The 21,185-nt window shown below is 48.1% G+C and overlaps 1 protein-coding gene across 1 annotated transcript in view; it reads left to right on the forward strand.

The window, feature by feature from the left end:
• sspo (SCO-spondin) overlaps positions 1-21,185 on the forward strand; it is a 118,696-nt gene that overhangs the window by 12,423 nt on the left and 85,088 nt on the right. Inside the window, exons 12-33 of the mRNA XM_062957862.1 lie at positions 990-1,128; positions 1,429-1,555; positions 3,034-3,206; positions 3,586-3,807; positions 4,300-4,465; positions 4,627-4,879; positions 6,374-6,554; positions 6,654-6,748; positions 7,065-7,321; positions 7,515-7,649; positions 8,171-8,373; positions 8,680-8,807; positions 9,582-9,691; positions 10,358-10,507; positions 11,233-11,326; positions 11,727-12,127; positions 13,276-13,506; positions 13,773-13,979; positions 15,159-15,395; positions 17,610-17,732; positions 18,081-18,175; positions 20,439-20,676. Coding sequence (XP_062813932.1) covers positions 990-1,128; positions 1,429-1,555; positions 3,034-3,206; positions 3,586-3,807; positions 4,300-4,465; positions 4,627-4,879; positions 6,374-6,554; positions 6,654-6,748; positions 7,065-7,321; positions 7,515-7,649; positions 8,171-8,373; positions 8,680-8,807; positions 9,582-9,691; positions 10,358-10,507; positions 11,233-11,326; positions 11,727-12,127; positions 13,276-13,506; positions 13,773-13,979; positions 15,159-15,395; positions 17,610-17,732; positions 18,081-18,175; positions 20,439-20,676 — 3,965 coding nt within the window. The remainder of the gene's footprint in view (positions 1-989; positions 1,129-1,428; positions 1,556-3,033; positions 3,207-3,585; positions 3,808-4,299; positions 4,466-4,626; positions 4,880-6,373; positions 6,555-6,653; positions 6,749-7,064; positions 7,322-7,514; positions 7,650-8,170; positions 8,374-8,679; positions 8,808-9,581; positions 9,692-10,357; positions 10,508-11,232; positions 11,327-11,726; positions 12,128-13,275; positions 13,507-13,772; positions 13,980-15,158; positions 15,396-17,609; positions 17,733-18,080; positions 18,176-20,438; positions 20,677-21,185) is intronic.

Consider the following 21,185-nt stretch of genomic DNA (forward strand, 5'->3'; position numbering starts at 1 on the left):
TCTTTTAAGTAGCAGAGTCAAAAATCATAATAAAACTTCCAGCAACAAAAACTCACATAAAGTCTCTGGCATTAAATTCATGCATCTTCATAGTAGGCTCTCAGCAAGCATTCAGTAAGTCACCCAGTAAGTCCCCAAAAGACATTGCAAACATTTCCCAGATATCCCCCATTCAGGGAGTGGCTCAAGCCTGTTAGCCCTGATTGTTCCAATTACTCAACCATGAGTTGTAATTAACCAGGTGTTTTTCTCTTAACACACACTTACACAAGTAGTGATCCCACAGAAACTTAGTCACATACATGCATATACAGTAATAAACAACCCATCTGGGGATTGGCTACAGGGATTCTCTTCAGTCTTCCTTACAAAAGAGGGGAGACCTTTTTGCCCGTCCCACACAAGGTTGTAGTCCTTGTCAAGGACTTCGATAATCAGATGTGTTGTTTGCCAGGGAAGAGTCCTCCCCCCATTGACTTCTCTGGCTGCCTGTCACTCTGTTCTTTCCTCCTGTCACCTTCATTGTTAGACTGATACTTCTCTGGGATAAGTCCCTGAGTCGTCCAGTTTGTTCTTCTTATATTCTTCTCCTATGAACACGGAGTGACCAGATGTCTGCTGTGAGTGAGTGAGTTAGTTTGATAGATAACTAGGCCCTGTGTTACCTTTTCTATCTTGATATGTAGTTCTTTGAAGAAAGTATTTTGTAACCTTTAACGCTTGACTCGAGCCCCTGGTGGTGCAGCAGATTAAACCACTGAGCTGCTGAACGTGCTGACTGTAAGGTCGGCAGTTCAAATCCAGGAAGCGGGTTGAGCTCCCACTCCAAAACACCTGGAGGGAGGGCCGAGTTTGCCCATGCCTGATCTATTGTGATGGGAAGGAAATGGCTAAATGGTTTGTTGCTTCCTTGAGAATGGTTTTAATGAAAAGCTACCTTGCAGCTCTGGGATTTCTGTCATGGAGTCGTGATGTCCTTCTGCCTGCAGCACCTGCCGAGGTGGCCAGTGGCTGTGCTCCCATGACCCATGCTCCGGGGAGTGTGCCCTCCTTGGCCACTCGCACTTCCTGACCTTCGACCGGAAGCGCTACTCCTTCCAGGGGGCCTGCGAGTACATCCTGGTGCAGGTAAGGGCCCTTTGACGCAGGGAGTGGCCCTCACCTTGGGTTTCAACGGGGGAGCATTTCCCCTTCCAGGCTCCAGCGGCAGCTGCCTGCATCCAGGTTAGGGAGAAGCAGAGCACCTGCTCTGGGTTTCAGTCCAAGCTTTAGATAGCTATCTCAAGGTGCTGGTCTCCAATTCAAGCCTTTGGGGGACCTCACCTGATGCCCTCTGGTTACGAAATGAGAGGCAGGAGAAGCAGGAAAGGGCAGCCCCCCTTAGTGGGATTCCCATCCCAAATGCTCCTCCTTGTGATTTTCCTGCAGGACTTTGTTGATGGGAAACTTGAGATCACCGCTGAAAATGAGGCGTGTGGGAATCTGGGACCCGTCCACTGCCTCCAGGCACTGAGAATCACTGTGCAGAAGGTCTCTGCCCGACTGTCCTTCTCAGGTGAGAGGCGGGAGAAGGGAGACTGATTTGGGGTGGGATGGGATGGGATTGGGGGGGGGGGAGTCTTCTGCAGGTGGACCTCAAAGATGGCAGCAAGTGGCATGGCTAGGAATGCCTCCCACTGCCTTCACTCCACACATACCCCTTGGAGTAGGGCTGCAGTTCTGCATATCAAGGTGAGACTCCCTTTGTGAAAGAAATGGGCCACATCAAGGCCTGTAAAAGTGGGAGGTATTCATGCATGGCATAGATATGGGAAGCAGGGTGTTTTGAGCTGGAATTGAATGCTAATCTAAGTCACCCCAGAAAACAAGTTGGTCCTTTGCCTCTAAACCCAGCAAATGTGGAAGGCTGTCTGTGTCAGTAGTAAATGATGAAGCACAACATCTATCCCAGAAGAAGCTTCACGGCCCATTTGCTGACAGCCCCCAACATCCCTGCAAGAGGTGGAGGTGTTGCACCCCAGTCAGAATTCACCTTGCGCTTAACACCAACCAGGAATCCAAAAGTAGTAAGAAATCAGTTTGAGAAAAGCACATATAAAAAGGAAAACTCACCATAAGAAATAAGAAAGGCAAAATCCAATAAGTAATGGGGAAAATAGTCAACAAGTAATAAGCTGGCAATAGGAAAAAAAACAGTTCAAAAGCAATAATCCAAACAGTCCAACTCTGTTCCATAAAAAGGCAAAGGAAAAACCAGAATCAAAACATGAACATAAATCCAGGAAAAATAAGAATCAAAACTTGAATATGAATCCAAAACCAAGACTATAGGAACTTCTTAAGGCATGAATCCAAACTCTCAAGATCTTAGACTAAAACATGAACTTGAAACAAGACTCAAGATCCTCACTGTTATGCAGCATTGCCTGATCTGAATTCTAAAGGAAACAATTATCCAATTTAAGGTCCACAAGCCATGAAGTCATGTCTGTGACCTTGACTCCCCTGCCTGTGAGATTTTTCACACTTGTTTCTCACGAAGTCTCTTTGATTTCCTTAATTTGCATGCTTCATACCTAAGATAAAGCCTGGGATTCCTGTTGACTGCAGGTGAGTTTTTAGGTGAACTTTCTCATCCATCCTACTCCTTATCTGGGGTTGCTATGAGACAACTAGGCAAAAAGTCTTTGCCAGCCTCTGCATCTCTCCGTCTGATGGTCTCCCAGGCAATTTCACTTTCAAGCCCATTCTCATAGACAGGATCTAAATTCCCCTGATTTCCTTCATTGAAAACCCCATCCACTCTCCCAGGCTCTGGAATAACAATCCCCTCATCTTTGTCAGCTGACTGAACCACAACAAGACGTCAGGACCCCAAGAAAGTGATTCTGCCTCCACTATCCCATAGTAACTTTAAAGATTCCCAGGGCAGGTTTGTGGGTTTAACCCAGCAGCTCTGGGACAGGCCACACAAGGGGCATGGACCACAGCGTTCTAAGTCTCGGCTCATTTCCACCTCTCTCTGCCTTCAAGGGGAGATATTCGTGAATGGCCAGGAGGCCACCCTCCCTTTCACAAGCTCTGATCTGAGCATAAGAAGGGCGTCCTCCTCCTTCCTGCTTCTCCAGACCTTTGGGGCCCACGTCCTTTGGGGCCTGGACTCCCCAGCTACCTACATCACTCTGCAGCCAAGCTTCGCCAACAAGGTGAGCATAAAACACAGTGACCTGTTTGCCCCACTTTGCTTGATGGGGATATGGATTCACCATGCTGAGGACCAGAACCCTTATGTCCGGTGTGGGCAAACTTCAGCTCTTCGGGTGTTTTGGACTTCAAATCCCATAATTCCTAACAGCTGGTAGACTATTAGGAATTGTAGGAGTTGAAGTCCAAAACACCTGGAGGGCCCAAGTTTGCCCATGCTTGCTCAAGGGCATGAGGCAGCCACCAACCTTTTTGGCAGGGAGCGCAAGGGAGTGCACTCTTCCAATGTCTCCTGGGAGGCCAATATGGCTGCCTCTCTTCCCAGGATTCCCCCACCCTTCTCTGCACATGTGCATTTTACCTGTCCGCTCCGTCCCCCAGGTGCGAGGCCTTTGCGGCACCTACAACTGGAACCAGCAGGATGAATTCACCACTCCGGAGGGAGACATCGAACCCAGCCCTGCTGCCTTCGCCCACAAGTTCCGGGTCTCTCATGACTGCCCCTCTTCTTCTGCTTTGGTCTTTGACCCGTGTGACACCTATGTCCAGCGGAGGAAGTTTGCAGAGGCCGCTTGCACTGCCCTCCATGGCCCTGCCTTTCAGGTGAGAAGGGACAGCGGGTGGCCTGAGGACTGGACTGCCAGGCCCACAGAGGGGTGACTCTAGGCCAGGCATGAGCAAAGCTTGGGCCCTCCAGGTGTTTTGGACTTCACCATCCACAATTCCTAACAGTCGGTAGGAAGTTGAAGTCCAAAACAGCTGGAGGGATGAATTTTGCCCATGCCTGGCCTAGGCTTTTGGAAATAAGGTTCCAGGATCTTTGGTGGATGCCAAGTCTTGATTAGACATGGCTTAGAGCAGCAGTGGATGAATCAATGGCTTTACCATAGCTGAGGCCCACCAAGAAAATCCCAGGCTGTCCACACCTTCAAGGTCCCTTGGGAATATTGCAGGAGAATCATAGAATTATAGAGTTGGAAGAGACCTTGTGGGCCATCCAGTCCAACCCCATTCTGCCAAGAAGCAGGAAAATTGTAATCCTTTCTACAGTGTGAGCCCTGGATTGAGCCCATGCCCCTTCCCTCCCACCCACAGCCCTGCCATGACCGGGTGGAGTGGGAGCCTTTCTACCAGCTCTGCCTTCATGATGTCTGTGGTTGTCCAGCTGGCAAGGATTGTCTGTGTGGTGTCCTGGCTGCGTACGCCATGCAATGCGCCCAGGAAGGGGCCCCCTTGGTTTGGAGGAATCAGAGCTTCTGCCGTGAGTTTGCTGTGGAGAGGGAATGTCAGGGAAAGTCGAGGGTGGCTGTGAATCCTCTCTGGGATTAAGCAAACTCCCCATTCCACTATGAAGGTGGATCAGGGCTGCCCAGCATAATTCCCAACCCAATGCTCTGACCCTTCTTCGTCTTTCCCCCCAAGCGGTCCAGTGCTCAGGGGGCCAAGTCCATCAGGAATGTGTCTCTCCCTGTCGAAAGACCTGTGCCGACCTTCGCTTGGAGGCCTCTGCTGCCTGCCGGGGCCTGGACCGGGTCTGTGTGGCCGGGTGCAACTGCCCAGAGGGGCTGGTGCTAGATGGTGATGGGCAGTGTGTGCAACCGGCCATGTGCCCCTGCGTCCATGAAGGGGAGGCGCACCCCCCTGGCAGCAAGGTCCGGAAGAGCTGCAACACCTGGTAGGTGCCTCTCTCCCTGACCCATTTTGTGTGCCTTCCAACCTTCACTAAGGGAAGTCCAATCTTCTGGCAATATTTGTTCAGAGGGGGCTTGCCTTTGCCTTCTTCTGAAGGTGAATGAGTGTGACTTACCCGGGGTATTGTCCATGTCTAAATGAGGATTTGACCTCCAGAGTTGTAGCCTGACACTCAAACCATGACTCCATGCTGCTTCCCTTATCCTTCTGCTTTCAGTGCATTTAGTGCTGAGGTTGGCAAGTGCACGTGCTGCTCTTGGACTGTACTCTTGTGGGAGATGCATCCAGGGATTGGGCATGTCTCCTCTTTGGACATCCTCTCTTGAGCATCACCATGCTACAACAAGCAATGCAGCCACCCAAACATTTTGGAAAATAAGCCAGATCTGGCCTGCTTCATCCTTGGCTGGGAACTAGGTCTGGCAAAGAATCCCACTTGGGCAGAGTTGGTTATACTGGCCTAACTGGATCCCAAGGTATAACTCAGATAAACCGCAGCTCCTGTATTGCTTCCAGGCCTAATAATAATTCCGTGGCACTGTCTCCAGGAAAGGCCATTGTGCACCCACTCATGCTGTGTCGCCCTGCTTGTGGAGGGAGACGTCTGATGAAATCGCCCTGTGACCTGTCTGTCTCTGTCCTACAGGATAGGTTGATTTCATTGAATGTCTTTGCCACGTGAGTCCGCCTGCTGCAGGGTCATCCATGTAAGGCCCATGGCTCCCCATCCGCATCTGAGGAAACTGACGGCTTCTCTTGCAACTTGAATCCATTGCTCTGTTGTGTCCTCATCTCTGGAGCTGCAGAAAACAAGCTTGCCCCATCCTTTCAACTAATTGAACATGGGTCTCATAACTCCTTCTCTGAACCTTCTTTTCTCCCAACTAAGAATCCCCAAATGCTTCAGCCGCTCATCAGAAGCATTCATAGTTTTCAGACCTTTGACCATTTTGGTGGCCCTTCTTTGGACACTAGGTGGTCCATATCTATTTCTTCTTCGTGGAGTCTGTGAAATGTGCACATATGGGTTTTCACTGTGCATGCGCAGCTATTTCACTGGGACTCTCTAGTAGATTCCAAAATGACTGTGCAGGAAATGCCATATGTGCAAATTTCACACAGGTAAGCATCCATTCCTTTCCCTTGATCCATTTGTACTTATATAGCAAGCATGGCAAATTTCAGTCCTCCAGCCTCCAGTAGGCTGTTAGGAATTGTGGGCATTGAAGTCCAAAATATTTGGAGGCCAAAAGTTTGCCATGCCTGATATATAGGATGTTTCATTCATCTTCAGATCAGTTGCTCTTTGTTCAGTGAAGCTGACCCTGGTGTTAAAGTGAAGGAAGTAGGGCTGGTATCTTTCCTAAATGCTCCCTTGAAGGGCACCAGCACCACTGTGGAGAGATGCTGGAGGCCTTTGTGGGACAAGCTTTTGCCCCTTGACCTCTCACTCTTCCCCTCTTGGCCGGTGTTTCAGTGAGTGTCTGGACGGGGTCTGGAATTGCACAGAGGAGAGTTGCCCCAAAGCCGTGGTCTGTCCCGGAGAGCTGCTGTATGCCTTCGGCTCCTGCTTGCGGACCTGTGAAAGTCCCAAGGGCAACCTCACCTGCGACGGCTTCTCTGACGGCTGCGTTTGCCCTCCTGGCACCGTCTTCATGGTGAGTCCAGGTTGGCACCAGTCAGCTAAATTCTTCTGGGATGGGATTGTACGGGACCCATGTATTGATTGCCCACCTTTCCTGGGATTCTGTCTTCAGAACGAGCGCTGTGTCTCCCCAGAGGAGTGCCCCTGCCATCACAGCGGCCGACTCTACCAGTCCAACGACACCATTGCCAAGGACTGCAACACATGGTAATCCATGAAATCCCAAAATCATAAGAGATTAAAGGGACCTGAAGATAGCAAAATTCTATGCTGAGTTTTATTAGGGCTAGAAGAATGGCATGTGGGAAGTCAAAATCACTTTGGAAAAAGGCCTCTTCTGGGCTCCAAGTAGACCAAGGAAAGCCAAAGTGTGCCAGAGTAGCTCCATATAAACCTGAGTGGGAATTGCAGGGCAGACTGAATCTCTGGGGACCACAGAAAGAGACTGGGGTGGTTGCATTTGGCGTCTGTGGGGCACATTTGCCTCACCATTTGAGGTCCATTCTGTATCCATCTTTGGCAGCATTTGTCAAAATCGGCGCTGGGAGTGCACTCAGCACCACTGTTCCGGGACCTGCGTGGCCACAGGAGACCCGCACTACATCACCTTTGATGGGCGCGCCTACACCTTCCTGGGGGATTGTGAGTACATCCTGGTGCGGGAGTCCAGCGGCGCTTTCGTGGTCACAGCCGAGAACGTTCCCTGCGGGACGAGCGGCACAACCTGCACCAAATCGGTCGTGGTGCTCATTGGCAACACAGTAATCCACCTGCTCCGAGGTAAGAGAAGCCACAAATCAGACATGGGCAAACTTTGACCCTCCAGGAGTTTTGGACGTTAACTCCCACCGTTGAAGTCCAAAACTCCTGGAGAGCCAAGGTTGCCCATGCCTCCCCTAGATAGACTGGAGAGACTCACACAAGCTCCTCTCGATTTTCCCTTTGAGACCCCGATGCCTCCTTCTCCCTCCAGGCAAGGACGTGACCGTGAACGGGGTCTCCGTGCGTCCCCCAAAGACCTACAGTGGCAATGGCTTGGTCCTCGAGAGAACGGGGCTCTTCCTGGCCCTCATTTCCCAACTGGGGCTAACAGTGCTCTGGGACGGAGGTAAGACCCACTGGGCCATGTTCCCCCCTCCCAATTTGCTGTCACTTTTATGTGCCCCAACCCCAGCAAATGATTAGTCAACCCCTGGCTGACTGTCCTTCCTCATGCTGTGTATATTGGAATGGTCAGATTGAAGCCTTTGGATGCCATGTTGTCCCTGACCCCATTTCTGGGGTTTCTGAAATCACCCCATAGTACCTTGAAGCCCCTTTCCTCACATAACAAAAATTGAGTTGGATTTTCGAGTCACTTTTGCTGAAGATTTTTGCTGAAAATTCATCGAATGCACGAAAACATATGAAACATTGCTGGATCCCACCACTTACTTTTGTAAGCCATCTCAGACAACAAACGACAATTTTGCAATGTGAAAGGATGTGGGGTGAGGCGATAGCCCAGGCATGGAATTGTGGGAGTTGGTCCAAAACACCTGGAGGAGAGCCAAAGTCTGCCCATGCCTGTGATAGATGCTTGCCCCTCACAATCACCCACTCTGGTCTTGGTGGACCTATTTTCTCTAGCCATGCGGGTGGAGGTCCGGCTGGACCCCTCCTTCCAGGGCCGAGTGGCAGGACTCTGCGGGAACTTTGATGGCGACACAGAGAACGACTTCACCAGCCGGCAGGGAATTGTGGAGCCCACGGCCGACCTCTTTGGCAACTCCTGGCGCGTCAGTCTCCTCTGCCCAGAAGTCAGCAGCGAGGATTTTGAGCACCCCTGCACGGTACATACACCCCCGCGTCTGCTGCATGGAGTCTGGTGGCTGGGTGGCCATCTGTGAGCAGGGCTTGGATGGTGGACTCCTGTATGGCAGAATGGAGTCAATGGGTGACACTTGAGGATCCCTTCCAATGTTAGGACCCTATGAGTCGATCCCATGTCACATGAGGGTGTCCATCACATGCTGTGAGAAATGTCTCCATGCAAGAAGGACCTGTTGGTTGGAGTGAGGCCTGTTTAACCTGCCAGAGAGCATTTGGGGAGGGTCTTTCTGGCCCAGCCCTCCCAGACACTGAACCTCTTTCTGCAGGTGAACTCCCACCGTGTGACATGGGCCCGGAAGCGCTGCGGGGTCCTCCTCCAGGACCTCTTTGCCCCGTGTCATGGCGAGCTCCCCTGCCAGCAGTTCTATGACTGGTGTGTCTTTGATGCCTGCGGGTAAGTCACCAGGGAGACACCATTCAGGGTTCAGGTTCTGGGCGCAAATAAAGATAGCAACAATAGCAAGAAGGCAGGGCCAGGGATACTGTTCTGCTTGGAAACAGCACATAAAAATAATGGCTTTGCTTTATGTAACACATTCTTTGTAAGACATGTTTGGTGAATGGATTTAATAACAAAAGACCCTTACCATAAAAATATACAGTAGAGTAGCTTATTTAGCAGCAGCAGCGTGACCCAGAACCAGTAGCCAGTATAAGACGAAATAAAAACACACAGACTATTGTTATCTTCCTTCAGAGGCTTTTCTTGTAGAAAAATGATATGGTTGTACTATTAACAAAAACAAGGTTTCCATAACATAAACAAAATTCTTTATACTTCCTTGTTACATATTTGCTTCAGCTTTTTGCCTTCAAGCTGGGCTTCTCTCTCTCAATCTTCAAACTGAAGCAGCTCTCTCCTTGGAGCATCAAACACAGCACTCCTTACACTGAGGCATTCTTCACACAGAAAGAAGTCTTCACACAGGAGGAGCAACTAACTCACAGGCACACATGCTTATATCACCCTACTGGTTTTGCTTAGTCATTGCATCATTTTAACTCTTTCAGTGCTTGTACATCAATTTTTGTAATTAAAAATACACTGTTAATTTTCAACATTTCTGACAAGACATTCCTTGGAACAATATTGCAACCAATAGCCTGCTTTTTTGGCACAAGAGGAAGCCTCTCCTTCAGCTGGTTGTCCTCTCTCTTGCTTCTCCAGGTGTGACTCTGGAGGAGACTGTGAGTGCCTTTGCACGGCCATCGCCACCTATGCCAAGGAGTGCACCCAACGTGGGGTGATTGTCCGCTGGAGGAGCCAAGACCTCTGCCGTGAGTCCCAATCCTTGTTGGAGGTGTCAGCCCTTGGGATTTCAGGGTCCAGCCTTGAATCCTGGAGAGCATAGCTCTGGTGATTTGTTCTTGCCCTGAGACCCCTCTGCCCAATCCTGAGGGCTGGAGAGGAGAGGCCAGGCCCCAGAGACGTGGGCATGGGAGGGATACTTGCTATCAGAATACCCAGGATCAAGAAATGCATCCTGGAGCAAATCGTCCTGAGATCTCCCAAAGGCATCCAGGGCATGCATCTCTTGAAGGAAGCAGGAGGCAACTGTTCTCCCTTAAGGCCTTCTTCCATGAGTATATCATCCTCTGCTGTGTCCGAGGAGCCATTGACATCCCAGAGAGTGCCTTTTTTGCTGTAGGAATGTCCTTCCAGGTGAGAAGTCTCCCTTGATTGTATGAAGGTGAATCCAATATGGAGGGCAGAGGGGGCATGATCTCGTTGCAAGGTCCCCTTGCAAGGTCGGAGTTGTGCCCCATACGGTCTTGTATTACCCATTCCGGTGCACAACTGCCTCCTTGGCATCCTCCTGATCCTCTTTCAAAAGCCCTTCTGCTCCTCATCCTTTTCTTCTTCCCACCCATGGATTCCCAGACTCTCTGCCCCCAATTGCTTGCCCCAGTGCCACCCTCACACTCCCTTCTCTGCCTTCTCAGCCCTGCAGTGTGACAATGGGATGGAGTATGACCCCTGTGGCCCGGCTTGCCCTCAGACCTGCAAGAACTATGGCCTGGAGCCGGCCGATCACTGTGAGACCCTTTCATGTGTGGAAGGGTGCTTCTGTCCAGAGGGGAAGGTGCTGCATGGTAAGAAGTTCTGGCTGTGAGGAGGGAAGGGCAGAAGATGATGGGGGGTGGTGGTTATAAGGACAGGGCTTCCAATGCACAGGTCCATTGTCTCAAAGGGTTACTGGCCAGTCAGGGCTGCTGGACACTGGTCAGGGAAAAAGAACTGAGGGAGAAGGAGGGGCCCACTGGAGGAACCCAACACCACCACCATCTTGTGACTGTGCCATTTCCAAGAACGAAGGGTATCTCTCAGGGATGGCATCAGAAAGGCGGCCACACCAACTTTCTCCCCATCCACCATTTCAGACGTGCGTGCATGCACATGTAGCTATTATGGCTGAACAGCTATAATATTTACAAAAAAGAGCAAACCCCAGTGCTGGAGGGGCCATTTCAGCTTCTTGGCCGAGGCCTTCATGTTCCGAGCAACATTCCTGGCTTTCTGGGTTGAGACCATTAGCTGGACGTCTTGCTCTGGCTTTATTTCTAGCTGTGATGCGCAACCACAGAACACTGTTGTGACAGGACATTCTTGGGAGAGATGGGGAAGAGGAAGGTCTCCATGGTGCCCTATGTTGACTCCCTCCCAGTCCTTCTGGTGGTTGAAGTGGACAGTCCCCAAGACCGAGCGTTTGGATGCTTTCTGCTGAAGTGCCCTTCTATGCCTTGATGGGTCTCAGCACGTGACTGGTGATGCTACACAAACCTGACCCTTCCTCTCTGTCCTGTTCTTGACCCTCCAGGAGACCGCTGCATCGACCCCTCTGAGTGCCCCTGCTACTGGGAAGGCACTTTGTTCCCACTGGGAGCCTTGGTCATGCAGGAGTGCAGGAACTGGTAGGTCTGTGAGGATGAAGGATTCCTCATGGGGGGAGACTCCTTTCTTGTGGTCCCTCCCCTGCTCTGCACCTGCCCAGATGGGAAGGAGTCTCTCCCTGTCCTTTGGGCCGAGGAAATACATGGCGTGGCACCCCCCAAACTTTGGCCCGTGCCTGCTATAGTAGCATCTAGTGACTCATGTGTGATTAGATGTCCCACGGTCCCTCCAATTCCCATTGCTGCATCCAATGGAACCCTGGGATTTGTACTATAGGGAGTTCCCTGGATGAGGATTGAATTTCCTCTGCCTCTAAGGATTCCATGGCACAGAACCATGGGAATTAAAGAGGAATTATAGTGCTACAGCTATGCAATATGGAAGAAGCTGTGGCCGACTGCACAACCCCCTCTTCCACAGCTCCTGTGAGGCCGGCCTGTGGCAGTGCACTGCCCCCCTGGAGCCCTGCCCAACCCCTTCCCCTTGTGCCGAGGGTGACTTCGCCTGCCACATGGGGGGCCGCTGCGTTCCCAGCGCCTGGGTCTGTGACAACGAGGACGACTGTGGGGACGGCTCTGACGAGTTCTGTGTCCTGAGCTGCGCCCCACACCAATTCCAGTGCGCCAGTGGGCAGTGCGTGCCTTGGGGCTACCACTGCGATGGCACCCCGGACTGCATGGATGGCTCGGATGAGAGGGGCTGCCCACTGCCCGCCTGTGCCCAGGAGGAGTTCCGATGCGCCAATGGGCGTTGCATCCCCCGCAAACACCTCTGTGACGGGGAGCTCGACTGTGGGTTTGCAGATCATTCAGATGAAGAGGGTGAGTTTCAAAGGAGTACAAAAGATCAGAGTGACGTAGAAAGAACATTCAGGAATATTCAAATAATTACAGAAAAACATTTCTCCATCGTGGTCTCTGTGAAATTGCACACATGGTATTTTCTGCTCCTGCGCACTAGAATCGGATGTGCGAATTTCACAGATGACCACTTATTGAAACACAGTTACAAGTAAGCAACCAATACTTATTTAAAACCACAAGAAACTCTGATGAGAAAAATTCTGCACAGGGGAGAATATTCACAGTGTGGGACTAATTCTGCAAAATGTTTCCACAGTTGTTTTGTGAAGAAAACAACATTTTCTGCATGGGAAACAACATTAATGCACAGGAAAATACATTTCTTTGGCAAAATATTAATATCTTTCAGCTTAGGCATTCTCCGATTTGAAATTAAATGGATGATTTTCCTACCTTCACCACACACTTTTCAATCTATCCATTTTGCTCAGGAGTCCTCCATTGATTTTCCATTATGCAATTGAGATTTATCCCCTCCCACTGTCCCTCCCCTGTTTTCCTTGTTCTTCAAACTAAATTAACAGCCAGGAGCTATGCCCAGCTGCAGAAATTGGTTGTACTGATCCCATTTGTTAGTCAATCATTTGTAAGAAAAGACTAGAACCCAGATGAATCAGAACCAGAACCACCAGCAGAACAGATCTCTTTCACCCAGTGCAGATCCTGGCAGTTAAAGTGGATGTGAAGAAGGAAAAGATGGGCCTAAAGCTTTGAAACATTTTCAAGAGTTTAATTAAAGTTCTTCATTTATGTCTCTCTGAATTCACACATAGGATATTTCCTGCGGACTAAAGGAATGTTTTTCATTGTATTATGAAAACGACTGGTTGAGGGCTTGTGAGAGTTGTAATCCAGTTGTAATCCAACTCATGCAACAGATTGGGGATGAGCAACTTATTACTATTCCTCTTTATCCTAAAGTGGAAAACCTCACTGTCCAGTTGGACACAGTTTCCATTTTGCAGCTGAGTGTAAACAAAAGCCAAGCGATGGCGGAGTGGGGCCAGTGAGGGGGCTTTTGTGATCTAAGACAGAGGCTGAGCTACTTGTATGTTGTTTGTTGTGTCAAGTGGCCCATGAGCTTCTTTTGGCCTCCCTCCCCTCAGGCTGCGTCCCCTCCTGTGGCCCAGGTGAGCTCCGCTGTGCGGCCGGGCCTTGCCTGCCCTACTTACACCGCTGCGACGGCCACGACGACTGCGGGGACCTCAGCGATGAGCGTGACTGCCTCTGTCCAGCCGGGGAGTTCCAGTGTCCTGAGGGGCAGTGCCTCTCCAAAGCCCTGGTCTGCAATGGCGAGGAGGACTGCCCAGACGGGGAAGACGAAGCCTTTTGCCCAGGTGACGGCTTCTGCCCCACAGAGGCTGGACGGCCATCTGTTTGTGTGCCTTGATTCTGTGCTCTTGCATGGCAGAAGGGGGTTGGGCTGGGTGGCATGGGCAAACTTCAGCCCTCCCTCCATGTGTTTTGGACTTCAACTCACACAATTCCTAACAGCCTATTGGCTGTTGAAGTGCAAAATACCTGGAGGGCCAAGGTTTGCCCATGCCTGTATGCTATGAATGGCAATTGCCTGTCCCTCATTGCCGTCTTCACCTCACTGCAGGCCAAGTGACCTGTGCCCCTGGGCAGCTGCCTTGTCCGGACAGGACCTGCGTCAGCCTCTCCCGGGCCTGTGACGGTGTGCACGACTGCATTGATGGGGCTGATGAGAAGCTCAGTCAGTGTTTGGTGATCCAGACCACTCCGCTGGTGACCACAACCACCCCAGGCCTTCTTTCGACTCACCCGGCACCTGCCAGTAGGACCCTTGGTGAGCACATCTGGCACCTTCAGAGCCCCCCCCCCCCCCACACACCCAGAAGCCTTATTCTGTCTGTTGCCATCTACTACAAGAGGCCATAAGGGCCTCTTGATACAATCCATACGTTTGCTTAGCTCAGACCCATATTCCAACATCTTATTTGCTGTGTGCCTTCAAGTCTTTTCTGAGTTGTGGCAACCACAAGACAACCCTAACATTCGGTTTTCTTGGTAGAATTTATCCAGAGGCTGAGAGAGCATAGCTTGACCCAGGCCACACAGAGATGATTAGGTCTCCCAATCTATAGTCATATTATGCAGTTTCATAATTCAGTTTAATTGCATTGACCTGCATGATATGGCAGTGTAGACTAATCTAATCCAGTTCAGTGCAGTTACATTCTGCATTTGGAAAGTGTAGATGGGACCTCAGACTGACACCCAAAGCTACTACATCATGGTGTTTTCCTCATTCATCCTCACCTGCATCAGGGATGGAGAACCTCCTGTTCTTGGGCCAAGTGAAGCTTGGCAGGGTTTCACTTCTGCCTTGCTAAATCTCTTCTGCTCTTAAATCCAGTGGCGCAGACGGGCTGTGGCGCAGACGGGAGAGCAATGAGTCACTGACCAGGAGGTCATAAGTTCGAGGCCCGCTCGGAGCTATGTTGTTCGTCTTTGTCCTGTGTTAAAAAGGCATTGAATGTTTGCCTAATATGTGTAATGTGATCCGCCCTGAGTCCCCTTCGGGGTGAGAAAGAAGGGCGGGATATAAATGATGTAAATAAATAAATAAATAAAATCCAGCCAATGATTGGAGAGAAGAAGTGAGTGAGTGATATTATGAGATAAGAAGTTATTTACAGCCTGGGAGGTGTTGCATGGGATGTAACTCTGCTTTGCAACTTGGCAAACTTTTACATGGACCTGAGCTATGGATCTGAGATTCTGGTGCTCTGGGCCTTTTTCCTGAGTGGACTTGCATTCACAGAAGGTTCGGGTGAGTTTTGAGAAGTGAGGTGGTTCCAGGTATTAGATGCCAAATGGCAGGAGACAGGATGGGAAGGTGGGAAGATGGAGAGAGAATGGAAAGTGGGGGGATAAAAAGATGCATCACAGCAGGAGGAAGGAACAAGGCAGAGGAGGGGAAGGTGTCCCTTTTGAGCCTGACTCTATCTCTCGCTCCCGGCAGCCCCTCCCTGCGGACGCTACGAGTTCCTCTGCCAGAGCGGGGAGTGCCAGCCGCGGGGCTGGGTCTGCGACAACGAAGCTGACTGCTTGGACGGCAGCGATGAGCTGTACTGCAACCGCACCTGTGGCTTGGACCAGTTTCCGTGCACCTTCGGGGACGAATGCATCCCCTACACCCACCTCTGCGACGGGCGGCCCCACTGCCAGGACCAATCAGATGAGAGCATCGACACCTGCGGTCAGTGGGAAAATGGGGATAATGGTGATGATGCCAGGAAGCCTTTCTTGCACCCCAGGCCTGGAAACTCCTATGATCACAGCACCACACAAAAGTCCAGAGTGTAAGCAAACAGTTTAATGTAAAAACACATAAAATACCATATATACTCGAGTATAAGCCCACCCGAATATAAGCTGAGGCACCTAATTTTACCACCAAAAAACTGGGAAAACATTGACTCCAGTATAAGCCGAGAGTGGTAAATTTCAGAAATAAAAATAGATACAGTAGAGTCTCGCTTATCCAACATAAACGGGCCGGCAGAACGTTGGATAAGCGAATATGTTGGATGAGAGATTAAGGAGAAGCCTATTAAACATCAAAATAGGTTATGATTTTACAAATTAAGCACCAAAACATCATGTTATACAACAAATTTGACAGAAAAGGTAGTTCAATATGCAGTAATGCTACGTAGTAATTACTGTATTCACGAATTTAGCACTAAAATATCACGATATATTGAAAACATTGACTACAAAAATGCGTTGGATAATCCAGAACGTTGGATAAGCGAACGTTGGATAAGTGAGATTCTACTGTACCAATAAAATTACATTAATTGAGGCATCAGTAGGTTAAATGTTTTTGAATATTTACATAAAGCTCAAATTTAAGATAAGACTGTCCAACTCTGATCGAATCATTCTTCTCATCTTCTTCCATGTAAATGTGCTTATGTATCTTTTTAATAACAATTGAGTAAAATAATACATGTAATAATAATAATAATAAATACAGGAAAATAATACAAGTAATAATAAATAGAGTAAAATAATAAATGCAATAATAATAATAATAATAATAATAATAATAATAATAATAATAATAATAAGACCCGAGTGAAATAATAAATGTATTATTAATAATAATAAGAATAGAGTAAAATAAATGTAATAGTAGCAACAATAATAGAGAAAAATAATAAATGTAATAATACCAGTAATAATAGAGAAAAACAATAAATGTACCATATATTCTTGAGTATAAGCTGACCCAAATATAATCCAACCAGGACCCTCACTCAAGGGGGGCTTTTTTAGTCTTAAAAAGAGGGCTGAAAAACTAGGCTTATACTTGAGTATATACAGTATATAAAAAACCAGGAATAAGGAAAGGGTTAGCAATAGGTGATAACCAGGCAGTAATCCAAATTCCTCATGCAAATCCCAGGGTAATATAGTCCAGGAACAGCCAGAAAGTCACAAGTAAAGCATAAGTCCACAAGCAAAGGTATACTTAGTAAAACTTGAGCAAGAATACAAAAACAAGAACATCAAAAAGCTTCCAGGATACTTGAATCCAAAACCAAGGCTTGACTTGAAACAAGAACCAGAGAACTCGGGCACAGCTTCTCCCTTGAATGCTACATTGCCTGAACTAACTCTTAGGTAAACAACTTGCTAATTATAGACACCCATGAAGTCATTTCTTTTCCCACTAATTCTCTCCTCAACTTTCCCATGTAAGCACTTTGACTGGAGCTGCCTATTTTCTGCTCTAATCTGTAAACAAAGACTTTTGTTGACCTCCGTGTTTTTCCCTGGCAGCCTTCCATATCACTTAGCTCTTCGCCCGAGTCCTTATCTAATGTTGCACTTTCTGGATCCTCTGACTGACCTTGAAGCCTTGTACTTTTTAAGTCAGGTTTTTCCCAGAGAGAACCATCATTTCTCTGACTTGAATTTTCACCACTTTGTGTCCCAGGAAATCCCACAATTCTCTCTAAACCATCAGTGAACCCATCAGCCTCAGGTTCAGGCTGTACTACAACAGCCTTGCCCATACAAAACACTTAAACTAGCTTGAAACAGGTTTAGTCAACCTGCATTCATTTCCCTGTATGCAGCCATTGTAATAATGTGTATGTCTGGGCACCATCACAACATCGCAAGTGCCAGATAATTGGAACAATGACAGCTTAATCAGACCTTGGAGAATTTTCTTCTGGGAGGACTACCATTGTCTATGCTCCTGGTGAGTTCTCTGTTGAAGCTCACTGTTAAATTAAGGTCTGATCTAATTGTTGAATTAAATGCTAAGTCCAAGTGGCTTGAAAGTGATGGTTGCCACCTCCACTTCCTGAAGGGACTTGGTTGGGGATAAGGTCTTTGTGAATGGATTATTCCCAGACCTGCTTCATGGGGGAAACCCATCTTCTTCCCATTACAGGTTCCACTCAGATCCCTCCCTGCCCAGGGTTCTTCATTTGCAACAACCGCATGTGCATCAATGTCTCCCGGGTTTGCGATGGGTCCCCAGACTGTGCCCAGGGAGAAGATGAACTGGCCTGCGGTAAGGACTCCTTGCCACTCATTGACTATTTGGAGATGGAGTTAGAAGGCTGTTAAAGAACCTCCCTTGTTGTGCTGAGCTGCCCTTGCTCCTATCATGGATCGAGAGGGCTACACTAGGCATATGGGTGTTGTAAGTCACACTAGGGTTTGTTTCCACCCTCTCCCAACTCCCATGCAGCCTGCAACTGTGAGTGTTTTGAGGTTGGAACGGGTAGCTGTGGCTCAGTGTTCACAATCCAGAATGAGGAGGACCCTTGTCTCCCAAAGGACCAGGACCAGGGCAGACCTGCTTCTCTACTCTTGATTTCCCAGTCTCATTTGCAATGTCTAATTCTGTCCACCCCAGAAAGCCAAAGGCCTCCTCCTGGGAAAAGGAACCAGACTGCCGGGCCTTGCAAGGAATATTCCTGTGGGGACGGTGCCTGTATCACCTTCAAACAGGTACAATGTCCTACCTTACAACTGAAAGGTGAGGTAGATATGGTTTGGCGACATCAGAGACAGGACAGAAAATGTTATTCATGAGGAAGAACAGAATGCAGCAAGTTTGTTTTCGCCTGAGACAAATCAGAAGGGCAAGATTCTCAAGAGGGAGGCATGTGATAAAATCAGTATTACAGTAGAGTTTCACTTATCCAACATAAACGGGCCGGCAGAATGTTGGATAAGTGAATATGTTGGATAATAAGGAGGCATTAAGGAAAAGCCTATCAAACATCAAATTAGGTTATGATTTTACAAATGAAGCACCAAAACATCATGTTAGACAACAAATTTGGCAGAAAAAATAGTTCAATATGCAGTAATGCTATGTAGCAATTACTGTATTTATGAATTTAGCACCAAAATATCACGATATATTGAAAACATTGACTACAAAACTGTGTTGGGTAATCCAGAATGTTGGATAAGCGAGTGTTGGATAAGTGAGACTCTACTGTATTTTTATTTATTACATCATTTCTATCCCACCCTTCTCACCCGAAGGGACTCAGTATAAGCAGAATTTTAAAGTAATATAAATACATGTAGTTTAAATACCCTCAGAACGTGGAGACCACCTTTTGAAAACCACTAGTCAAGAAAAGCATGACCTTGTTAGAAGTCAATCCTTTGAACAAGTGATATTCACAAGCATTCACATATTAGCACACAGGTAACTCAGCTGTTAAACTGAAGAACCATGTCTTTAAACTGCCAAGGGTAAAGAAATGCCACTAGAAAAATATATTTGGTTCGCAGAGGATGTTTGTTTCTTTGCAGTTTTAATTGTAGTTGCATTTGCCCGAAACATATACACACTCCCTTGAAACCTCTTAGTTTAAAATATGCACTCAGAGATAAAAATAATGTCTTCTTTGAAAAATGACATATCTTGTTTACTCATAAACATCTTGTATTAATTCACCATGCAGGCACATTTCTGACTAAGGTTCAGTTATAGATAGAATATAGTTCTTCTCTCTGTGTTGAGTACACAGGGTATCATTCTTAATCAATAGTCAATAATCTTTAAATATAGCTGTATGCATTAAAGTCCATAGGTCATACATGCATCCATCCATGGGGTCTAAAAGCATACTTCTCTATTGAAGTCCAGATGCTGAATACAAAATGGAGTCCTGAGTCTGTACATGCTCAGTACAATCACATGTCTATAACCCCTCCCACAACAAAGAGGTCAGTCAAACTGGCAAATTAACATACACATAGAATACAGGTTAGCAAACATATACATTAACAAATAAATAGTGAAAGACATGAGAGTCAGCACTAGGGACTCTTCTCCCAAAATAAGGTTGCTTCCTTTTGTTCATCTGCTCTTTCATCTGAGATGTAACTTTGAATCTTTTTTGAAAGCCTGAGCAGAGCATCATCCTGTGTATTTTCCCTCCTGCTATTTCCAACACAGAATATCTTAAGCAAGGAGACAAGTTACGGACTAGTTAAGTACATCAGATCAATTGAACCCCATGTGCATAAACACTGTATAGGAAACCAGTCAGGTTACAAAGGCTTACAAAAGCTGTGTTTTTAGAGTTGTTGTATGTCTTTCGGGCTGTGTGGCCATGTTCCAGAAGTATTCTCTCCTGATGTTTCGCCCACATCTATGGCAGGCATCGTCAGAGGTTGTGAGGCATGGATAAACTAGGCAAGGATGACTCTGAACAAAGGATGCCCCCCAGGCAAGAGACAAACCTTTCCAATGCTAATTTGGGTGATTAATTGCAACATTAATGTTGGCTTCCAACTGACAAAGGACTCTTGTCACACCCTGGACTCTCCACAGATATATATTTACCTTCCTTGCCTAGTTTATCCATGCCTCACAACCTCTGAGGATGCCTGCCATAGATGTGGGTGAAACGTCAGGAGAGAATACTTCTGGAACATGGCCACACAGCCCGAAAGACATACAACAACCCTGTGATCCTGGCCATGAAAGACTTCGACAACGCTGTGTTTTTATTTGGCACCTCAAAAAAATTGGAGCCTCAAGGAGGCCTCAGCTGAGAAAGTCCTGCTCCCATGTTCTCAGCAGACCTCCATCCTTGGATAAGCATCTGTGAGGCCTGCAAAGTAATTTTCTCAGCTCAGCAGTGTGCCCAGTCCGACCCAGCCTTGCACCTGGGCTGCTCATAGGCTCTTATGTCTACCTGTGATCTGACCCCAGGTCCCACCTTGAGTGCTGCCTCCCTTCCAGGTGTGCAATGGTCTGGCCGACTGCGCGGATGGCACCGAGGCCTCCGGATGGCTCCCGTCAGACGAAAGGGACTGTGGCCTCTGGGCTCCCTGGGCCGCCTGGAGCGCCTGCAGCCAGTCGTGCGGGACGGGCCTCCAAGTCCGACGGAGGAGCTGCACCCGGAGAGCAGACGACGTCCTGCGCCACTGCCTGGGGGAGGAGACGCAGGCGCAGCAGTGCTTTGCGGTGGCCTGCCCAGGTGACGGGGCCTTTCCTTCGCTCACCATCTCTGCCTCCGTGTCCCTGTCAGGAATACTTTTTGAACCTTAAACATGTTCTTTACTCCATTTCAGTGGAACAGATTGCATCAGGCACTTTCAGAGAAAGCAGAAGACACACGGTTTCAGTATGGGTTTTGTAATAGCTATACTGATCACATAGAAAAAGGGGAAACATCACATATGCTCTTAACATTCGCTCATGTACATAATGCTCACTAACCCTCTCCATTAAGTTGATCAGACTGTTAGAAGAACGGAGGCGGGTAGACAGGCTGCATTCCTCACAGATCTGCCACACTTTTCAAAGAGAAAAGGGTCTCCTTATATACAACTTTTTGTTTCTCAATTATTTGTTTGGACTGTTGGGAATTGAAGAGCTGTTAAGCTCTAATCACCCTCTTTATGAGGTAAATTCCCATTAAAATAGGAGAGAAGAATGCAGCGGTGAGACTTACGCGATGTGAGTTTTGGAAGGCCTCTGTGTCTT

Source organism: Anolis carolinensis, chromosome 6, assembly GCF_035594765.1.
Source record: "Anolis carolinensis isolate JA03-04 chromosome 6, rAnoCar3.1.pri, whole genome shotgun sequence".
Classification (NCBI taxonomy): domain Eukaryota; kingdom Metazoa; phylum Chordata; class Lepidosauria; order Squamata; family Dactyloidae; genus Anolis; species Anolis carolinensis.